Raw genomic sequence first — 8,939 nt, forward strand, 5'->3', positions numbered from 1 at the left:
GTAGTGATTTAATTAAACATGAAATAAATAAATATGTAGGGGGGGGGGGGATACGCGCGATGCCAGAGAGACACTGGCGGGGACGTGATTCATTCACGGGCTCCGCTCCACCACAGAAAGGCGGCCCCGAGCAGCCACACCGCGGGGCGGGGCCAGGGGAGAGCCCCGCGCGCCGGGATTGGTCGCTCCGCGCCCGGATTGACAGGTGCCCGCCCCGCCCCCTCTTCCACATCCACGACCTCCGATCTTTGCGCCACCGCACGGGGCGTCCGCACACGCTCGCAGATAACGGAGCGGCATTTGACAGCAGCTCTCCGACGTCCACCCCGGGCGCGTTTCCACTGGCAGCGCGGAGGGGGATATATCCCCTATATTCGGCCTCGAATCGGGGTTTCCCTTCGCCCCTTCTCGCAACTTTTGACGCGGTCGGACTTTTCGGGGGAGAAGATGGCAGAGAAGCGGCGCTCCCCTTGCACGCTGAGCGTCAAGGCGCACGCCTTCTCCGTGGAGGCGCTGATCGGCGCGGAGAAGAGACGCAGGATCCAGGAGGACACGCTGGGTTGCTTCGAGGACGCCGGCGCCGACGACGCTCCGCCGGACCTCACCGGGAGCCCCGCGTCGCGCCTGGAGGGGAGAGGGTGCGCCAGCGACCGGGGCAGCGAGGCGGAGTGCGCCAGCGACGGCTCGCGTAAGTTGGAGATAACGCAAAAGCACACGTAGCGCCGCGCACGGGAAGAGTTCGATGTCGAAGGCTTACGAGACGCGTAAAAATACTTTAGATGCATTGAAACAATGTTGTATTCAAACAAAGAACAACAATAATAAAAACAAAAACAGCTTAGCTAATAATAATAATAATAATAATAATAATAATAATAATAATAACAACAAAATATTATTATGAATAATAATAATTATAATTTTATTAATAAACATGTTAATTCGTTTGAATTATTTGAAACCCTTTGGATGTGTTTATTTATACTGCAGATGGATGTAACGTATCCAATTGTACTAGAGGTCGCACAGTCGATGTCAACTCTCAGGGAAATTGTTGTAAACGTCAATTTCTTTCGCATTCTTTGTTTTCATTTTTCTTTTAAAAATGCCTGTGTGCGTGTGCCCGTGCGCACCGTTTTCTACTGCAAAAACAATTGTTAAACAATCCGCATCTCTTAAACAAACGATTCCAGGTAACGTTTAGAACAGTGGACTAGTGATATATAGAGCACTAGTCTAGTAATTATGAGTGGTGTGTGTGTGTGACTAATACGAGGCGCTTTATGAGTGCTGTTATAATCATAAACACGCCAATTACAGGCGATAAAGGCAAGGAAACGTAAAAGATGCTATAAGGCCTGTTGAAATCCTAAACGGTGTTTGGACTTAAGACAAACAAATTCGACACACGACGACGTCGCTTTTTTAAATTCGGAGGTCTGAAAGTTTGTGTTGTATTACATTACCTTTTACTCGTATTATATTACCTTTCCACTTCACAATTAAATACATACATACACATGCTCGGAGAATGCATGCACCGTATATCCGGCCTGGGGTGAATAAAGTTAATAATTTATCTTATCTTATCTTATCTTATCTTATCTTATCTTATTTTACAGATTTAGGGATATCTATTTCACTCAACTTTTCAATTTTCGGGCTTTTCCTTTTCTATTTTCCTGCACACTACGCAGATCGGGCAACTCCAGTATGGCCTCACCAACTGCATCCTATTATGAAAGCACAAAAAAGAAAAAAAGAAAAGGTCGTAAAATCCTAAAAGTTATCTCGGGTTTTTGTGATTGCGAATGGTTTACGAGGTGATTTTTTTTTTTTTCCCCCACCGGTAAAATGCTCCTTTTCCACAGCGGACAGTGAGGACGTGCTGGCGGACAGCCCGCCGCCCGCAGAGCCGCTCTGCATCCAGAGCTCCGCGCCGTGCGCCGGGGAGGAGGAGATGCGCGTCGACCTGCAGGGATCCGACCTGTGGAAGCGCTTCCACGAGATCGGGACGGAAATGATTATCACCAAGGCTGGGAGGTGAGAAAGAAAACAGTAAAGGGTGTATCTTTAACACGAAAAAACATTCAACGTTTTTGAGATGGCCTTTCTTGTCGTATAATAATAATAATAATAATAATAATAATAATAATAATAATAATAATAATAATAATAATTATGCAGGCGTGTTATAACAAAAAATACAAGTGTGATACTTTAGAAAAACATATGTAAAAATATATATTTATATATATTTTTACATCTCTGATCATTTTTAAACGTTGCTCGATGAGTGCAAATAACTATTATGACGCCTACAATTTTAGTCACAATTAAACTGAAATTATAATCTTAGAAATTTAAAAATGAAATACAGCAGCTGCGCTTGTAAATGATTTTGTATGCTTTTGCCGATTGTTATTGGTTATTTGCATTTATTTTTCTTATTTTCTTATCGGCATCAGTTGTCGAAAACATGACTAAATCAATTCGATCCGATCTCTTACAGACATCATCAACGTTCATATTTAATGACTAGACACTGACCTATTTGATTTTCCTTGCAGGCGGATGTTTCCCGCTATGCGCGTAAAAATCTCGGGCTTGGACCCACATCAGCAGTATTACATCGCCATGGATATAATTCCCGTGGACAACAAAAGATATCGGTGAGAAAAGCACACATGCACACACACACTTTTTGTCGCACAATGAACGAAATCACTGGCTTGGAGTCATGGGATCAACGTAAAAAATGCTTTAATTTGTTTAGTTTGTATATTATTATCTTTTATTCTTGTTTTTTTTTTATCAACTTAAAAAGTCCATATTAACTCCTCAATTTCAAGTTGAGAACACAGAAGAAAAAGATTTCACAAATGTATGCGTCCTGTTTATACGTTGTTCCAGTGACTTCCAGTGCTTTGTCAGAGAATTGGCTCCATGCTGCCAGAGGCCATACAGCCTGAAAGAGGGGAGAAAAAAACACCAAATTGTTCAAATTGTACAATCTGACTTCCCAGGGCTACAAATGGCTCTTGGAAAACGGTGATCTGTCGGCAGCATGAGTTTTATGTCTTTTTTCTGCCTTTTGGAAACGGCCTTTTGGACGCCTAACCTCTCCTTCATAGAAGGTCAAGCGACAAATGCTATGATGGAACACAAACTGGAACATCAATATTTTTACGACATCTCACGCCCCATTTATGTTCTGTTGATTAGGAATGTTTTAAACATTCTTATTGTCTCATAAACATAGTGAAGCTTGAAGAGCGAGAATTCTGCTAGAGAATCATTGTGTCTTTATAATTAAAATGTCATTGAATAACAAGACGACTGCGGCCTAGACCAAGTGTCTGTTGCCTAATTTCTGAGAGAACTATAGATTTATTATTGCGTATTCTGGCGGTTCTCAACGCTGGGTTCGGGGACCCCCAGGAGGTCCTGCGGGGGCTCCTAGGGGGTCCCTGATTAATAGTTGAACTGAAAATAGAGTTTAAAGTGAGAGAATGTACAATAATGATGTACATGATGATAGTTGTTCATAGTTTCACTGTCATCTCGCTAAATATAGTATAGACAGGTGTGGAATTTGGGACTAAAGAGGGAGTCCAGAAACAAGATCTTATCAATTGGCGTCCGTGGCCTTATAGATATCTAAATAAATGAGGGTCCATGATGTGAAAAGGGTCTAACTTGGTAAATTGTGGTAAGTAGATCAGTGCGATTCTCTCTATTGTCCTCAACGTGTCCCTGGGTTTTACACTGTGTTGTAGATACGTGTACCACAGCTCCAAGTGGATGGTGGCCGGGAACGCTGACTCCCCCGTGCCACCGCGGGTCTACATCCACCCGGACTCCCCGGCCTCGGGGGAGACCTGGATGCGTCAGGTGGTTAGCTTCGACAAGCTCAAACTGACCAACAACGAGCTGGACGACCAGGGACACGTAAGTGGACCTTACTGCAAGGGCGTCCGCAGCGTTAAACAAACGGCGAATGGATCCGGATCTGTGAACGTAGTCGAATTCGCCGGGCTCCTCTGAACTTTCACTCCCATGGAATCGTGTCTGAACGGCCTGTATCTCCCGCCCCGCCTCCAGATCATCTTGCACTCCATGCACAAGTACCAGCCGCGGGTGCACGTGATCCGTAAGGAGTGTGGAGAGGAGCTCTCCCCCGTCAGGTCCGTGCCCCTGGGCGAAGGCACGCGGACGCTCTCCTTCCCCGAGACCGTGTTCACCACAGTCACTGCATACCAGAACCAACAGGTACCCACCACTAACCAACCAACAGCTTTTTCCACTTTACATAGCCGGGGAAAAAAAAGCACAACCGATTTACTCAAATGAATGGCCCATAGTCATAGTTTCGGGTGCCGCAGCCTCCCGTGTAGACTTCTGATTTAACTTGTTTGTTATAAATGTCAATTGTACGGGGATTGCCTTTAAAGGTGAACTGGATAAATACGGATGGAAATGTCTGTTAAAAATGCCTGTTAAAAAATATACATCGTCTTGTATGTTATGTTAAGCGTGATGGGAAAGTGACTTTTCTTCTGAAGAATATGCCTGTGCAGGAGAGAAAACAAGTGATTGACTAATAGATATATTTCAACAGAATTGATATGTTCACAAAGATTGATAGCCCACACATATAGTATATATATGTGTATGCCCTACACACCCACATAATAAAAATCTATCTGTGTTTATGTACTAGACTTCTTGTACTTGAGGGGAACTTTGATTCCAAAAAGCATCCAATGCCAATATCCTGCTCATTACTAAGCGGCGTTGACGTCAGCTCAGGCTCTGGTTTTGCTGCTTTTGTACGCTGTCTTCGGCGCAGTCGGCTCGTTCACAGCAAATGGCGGCTGATGTCAGAACACAGTGGCCGTGTCTATAAAAGTTCTTTTGGACACGGGTCACAGAGCCAAGCCTTCCACCCCCCCCCCCCCTCCCCAACAGTGCACACACACACACACACACACACACACACCCATTTCCACATGTGTTTCAAACAAACGTATACAGATATCATAAAGAGCCCTAACAGGCTGTATAAATAAATGCAAACTGTTGAAAGCTTAAAGGATGCACGAGAAAATTGCTTTTGGCTGGAGCAATCGTCGCAGGAGGAGATTTGTATCGTAATCGACGTGCATGATATTACAAATAATAAACATCAGATTTTTTTTCTCTTTTCAGATCACAAGGTTGAAAATCGACAGAAACCCGTTTGCCAAAGGTTTCCGAGACTCTGGCAGAAACCGGTAGGTTAATTTTGACTATAGAGATTTTCAAATGATCTGCTGCGTAATGGGAAGTGTGCAGGCTTTATTACGCTATAGCTTAGTAGCAGTTTGTCCAAATCAGGTTTAATAAGTAGCAAAGCAACTGTGTTTGTTGTTTTTTCTCTAATCGTAAAAGTACGACCAAGAGGGCGGGAAGGCTATCCTAAAGTACAAATACTCTTAGAAGACTGTTAGCATTAGTATTGCAATATATATTTTTTACACTATATTATTTAGTACTTTTTATTTCATTTTATGGAAATTAGCACTAAGTTTCAATTTCACCGAGCAGTTTCATCAAATTTTAAGAGTCACGGGCCCGAGAAAAATCCAAAGTCGGCAGCGAAACCCAAATGGGTCGTCGGATTCCAGCCCGCCCCCGGGAACATAAACATCAGCGGCGGAATAATAAAAGTCAAGAGTGTCCTGAAGAAAATCTATATAAACACATTTATAAACATGTATATAAACACGGCATTAAAACAACAAGGCAGTAAAACCCCTACAGTCTCGGAACAGCCACTCCCCTGGGGCCAGCAGAGAAATCATTAGAGTGGAGGGAGAGAGAGAGAAAGGGCGGGCAGGGAGGGGGCGAGAGAGTGAGAGAGAGAGAGGAAATGAGAGAGGGAAAGAAGGTAAGGGTTAGGCAACCTGGATAGCTGAGGTACTCTGACAGCTGACCCTATAAAAGTTAAACTCAGGAAGGCAGGAAACAAAAAAAAAAAAAACCCCTCCCCTTAAATATTACAGGAAGAGTTAAGCAGTTTGCTAAATAAACTCCTGCTCTGATAGGCTGCTCCGGAGCACACAGGGCCGCTCGGGGCACCTTGTCTAAATTATCACCGTGGCTACGACGCGGCGGGGGGGAGCACTTTTATCCTCACGCTAACGAGGGGTAACAGAGCGCTCGCATTACTCTGCCACGACACCCCTCTCCACCCCACCTAGAGGGACGGAGAGAGAGGTGGATGGATGGTGGGGGCGGGCGGGTGGGGAGTCCCACCTCATAAATCCTCGCCGCGGCTTCCTGCTCCCTCGTCCTGATTCGCCCGTAAAAGTCGTGTGAAAGCAATTACCTCGGAGCACCCGGCTGGCGGCGGCCAATCGCAATATGGCGTTTATGCCCCTCATTACCTGCGGTCTCCATGGAGACTGCGCTAGAGGGGCCCCCCGCCGGCATCTAAGATGGCCGCCAGGTGGCTGGCATAATGTCGGCCGGAGCCGGGGGCATTCTGGGAGGATCTGTGCCGCTGCACTGTGGACCCGAAAGCTATTGTGGGAGGCCCGGTTTGATTTTGGTAGACAACAGTCTGCCTGTTGTTGAACTGTGTGTTTGCGTGCCGTAGGATGGGTCTGGAGGCTCTGGTAGAGTCGTACGCCTTCTGGCGTCCGTCGCTGAGAACGCTTACGTTTGAAGACCTCCCCGGTGTCCCCAAACCAGGTATGCATCTTAAGATCGCTCTAAATACCGCAGAGTACGCGAGTGACTTTTGCGTTGTTTTCACATTGTTTTCTCTCCCCTTGCGTGTCTCCATAGGAGTCCCGGGGGTCCATGGAGGTGTGGGTGCATCATCCCACCTGCTCTCCTCGTCGCCTTGCTCCTCCCCTTTCCAGGTCTGCCCCCTCAGTCCACCCGACTACACCTGTAGCCGCCCGTCACACCCTCTGCATCGCTACGGCAATCCCCCAGAGCCCTTCCCGCCTCCCAGAGTCCCCTCGGCCTATGAGGGGGACGGATTTTGCGCCCTGCCCCTTCCCACCTCGCAGATTGGCTACCTGCCCAACCCCTCCCCCCAGGGCTACGCCGGCCTCCGCCTCCACACGCCGCCCTACAGTCTCTATGGTTACACGTTTCCCCCCTCGCCGCGCCTCGCGGCCAGCCCCGAGAAGATGGCCGCTGCCGCCGCCGCCGCTGCCAATCACCAGAACTCTTTCCATGGCTCCTCCCCCAGTGGCACGCTAACGGACAGCCTGGGCTTACTGAGCGGAGGTCAGCAGGGCTTCCTCTTCGACTCTCGGACTTTAGGATTTGCCAGCAGTCAGCCGGGAGGAGGGGTCTCACAGGTGACCGCTCACATGGGCTGAACTCTAATGGCTGACTTCTGCCGTCGTTGCGGCAACGCGCCATTCCGTTATGGGTATAATTCGATTTTCTTTGGGTTGAGAAGTTTGTGAGACGAATACTTCACAGACGAAGCAGCTTTGATGCAGAACGATGGTCAGAGGGGGAAAAAGGGGGGGGGGGGAGAAAACGGCGGCTCAAGCTTTTGTTTTCGTAAGCCCAAAGACTATATTTCATCGCCTACAACTAAGGGAATATTTTCATACTTTTCCTTTTTTTCTTCTTCAAGATTATTCTCTGAGCCTCAAGCGTCTTAGGGGTTGGGACACAGCTCAGTGTTATTTTTTTGTTTTATTTTTTTTTCCTTTTGCAAAGGGAAGCAACTGTGGTTTTGGACAAGGGATTCCAACAACGTAAACCTAGTGGCTGAACCGAAACAGAACGTGGATCAGATCCGCACAAACAGAGTCGGAGTCAGGCTGGCCCAGAGCGAGCGCTTCGCAAGCAGCCCCTCGCTGGAGCCCCCCCCCCCCCTGAGCGGCTTGAACAAAGAAAAAAAAACAACATTTATTCACATTTGACAATCCTATTTCCTACACACCCTCTGCGTTGTGGTTCAAATTCTTGCCGACGCTGGATAAAACAGACTTCTCAGTTCTAAGTAAGGGCTGTGGACTACAAGTTATTTGTCTTGTCACTCGCAACATGGTGGCCAGCCTGTGTGGAGAGAAAAAAAAAAAAAAAAGCCCTCCAGATGGTAAAAAGCACTACGCGCACGCCTTCCTCGCCACTCAGCTTAAACAGACCTCATCGAGCCGACGGAGTGAGAGCTGTCAGCTGCGCGTCGGACATGAAATACTGGCATGTCAGCGTCCCGGGGGCCGCGAGCAACCACGGGAGGCCGTCCCCGTTATAGATCCCGGGCTGACAAGGTCAAAGCCCTAAACACTCAAAAGGGGAAAGACTCTATTTCACGATTTACGTTACAAATTGAATGCAATGGATCCAATCAATCTACGTGCGCCGCATCTACGGTTTCGACAAACTTGGTCTCCCCACGCGGAGCTGTTGGAACCGCTCGTAATGACTCTGTACATAGGAGCGGGCGGGGCCGGGCTGGAGGGAGGACTGTGTATATAAAGGGCTATGTGACCCGTCGCTGCACTTAAAAACCCCTAATGCACCTGCTTCTGCTCATTAGCCTGGGTCAGGTATGCCACGCCCTGAACTCCAGAGAAAAGCTTTTTTCATTTTGCAAACACACGCTATATCTGCACACCCCTTTGGCCTAGGACATTAATATGTTCCATGACCTGTTTTGAGCCAAATAAAAAATATATCTATTCATGTCATAATGACTATATATATCATCCCAAGGTCCCCAAGTGTTTTTGTTTTTTTCGATTGGTAAGACAACTGTGTGTGAGTCTGTGAGTGTGTGAATCTGTTTTACCGATCGGAACGTGAATGCGTGCGTGTATGGGAAATAAGGATGCCAAAGGTTTCACAGGCTTCAGATGGATGAGAAATGTAAAATACTGCAAGAGACAGATTCACCAACACCTCTTAGACACATATCT

At 47.0% G+C, this 8,939-nt stretch overlaps 1 protein-coding gene across 1 annotated transcript; it reads left to right on the forward strand.

The window, feature by feature from the left end:
• The first annotated feature begins 249 nt into the window (after positions 1-249).
• tbx18 (T-box transcription factor 18) lies at positions 250-8,739 on the forward strand. The gene is made up of 8 exons (XM_079996531.1): positions 250-688; positions 1,872-2,043; positions 2,571-2,672; positions 3,780-3,951; positions 4,105-4,272; positions 5,212-5,276; positions 6,644-6,738; positions 6,835-8,739. Exons 1-8 carry the CDS (start codon positions 448-450, stop codon positions 7,380-7,382), a joined length of 1,563 nt encoding a protein of 520 aa, XP_079852657.1. The 5' UTR covers positions 250-447; the 3' UTR covers positions 7,383-8,739.
• The last annotated feature ends 200 nt before the right edge of the window (positions 8,740-8,939 follow it).

Source organism: Zeus faber, assembly GCF_960531495.2.
Source record: "Zeus faber genome assembly, chromosome: 2".
Taxonomy (NCBI): Eukaryota; Metazoa; Chordata; class Actinopteri; order Zeiformes; family Zeidae; genus Zeus; species Zeus faber.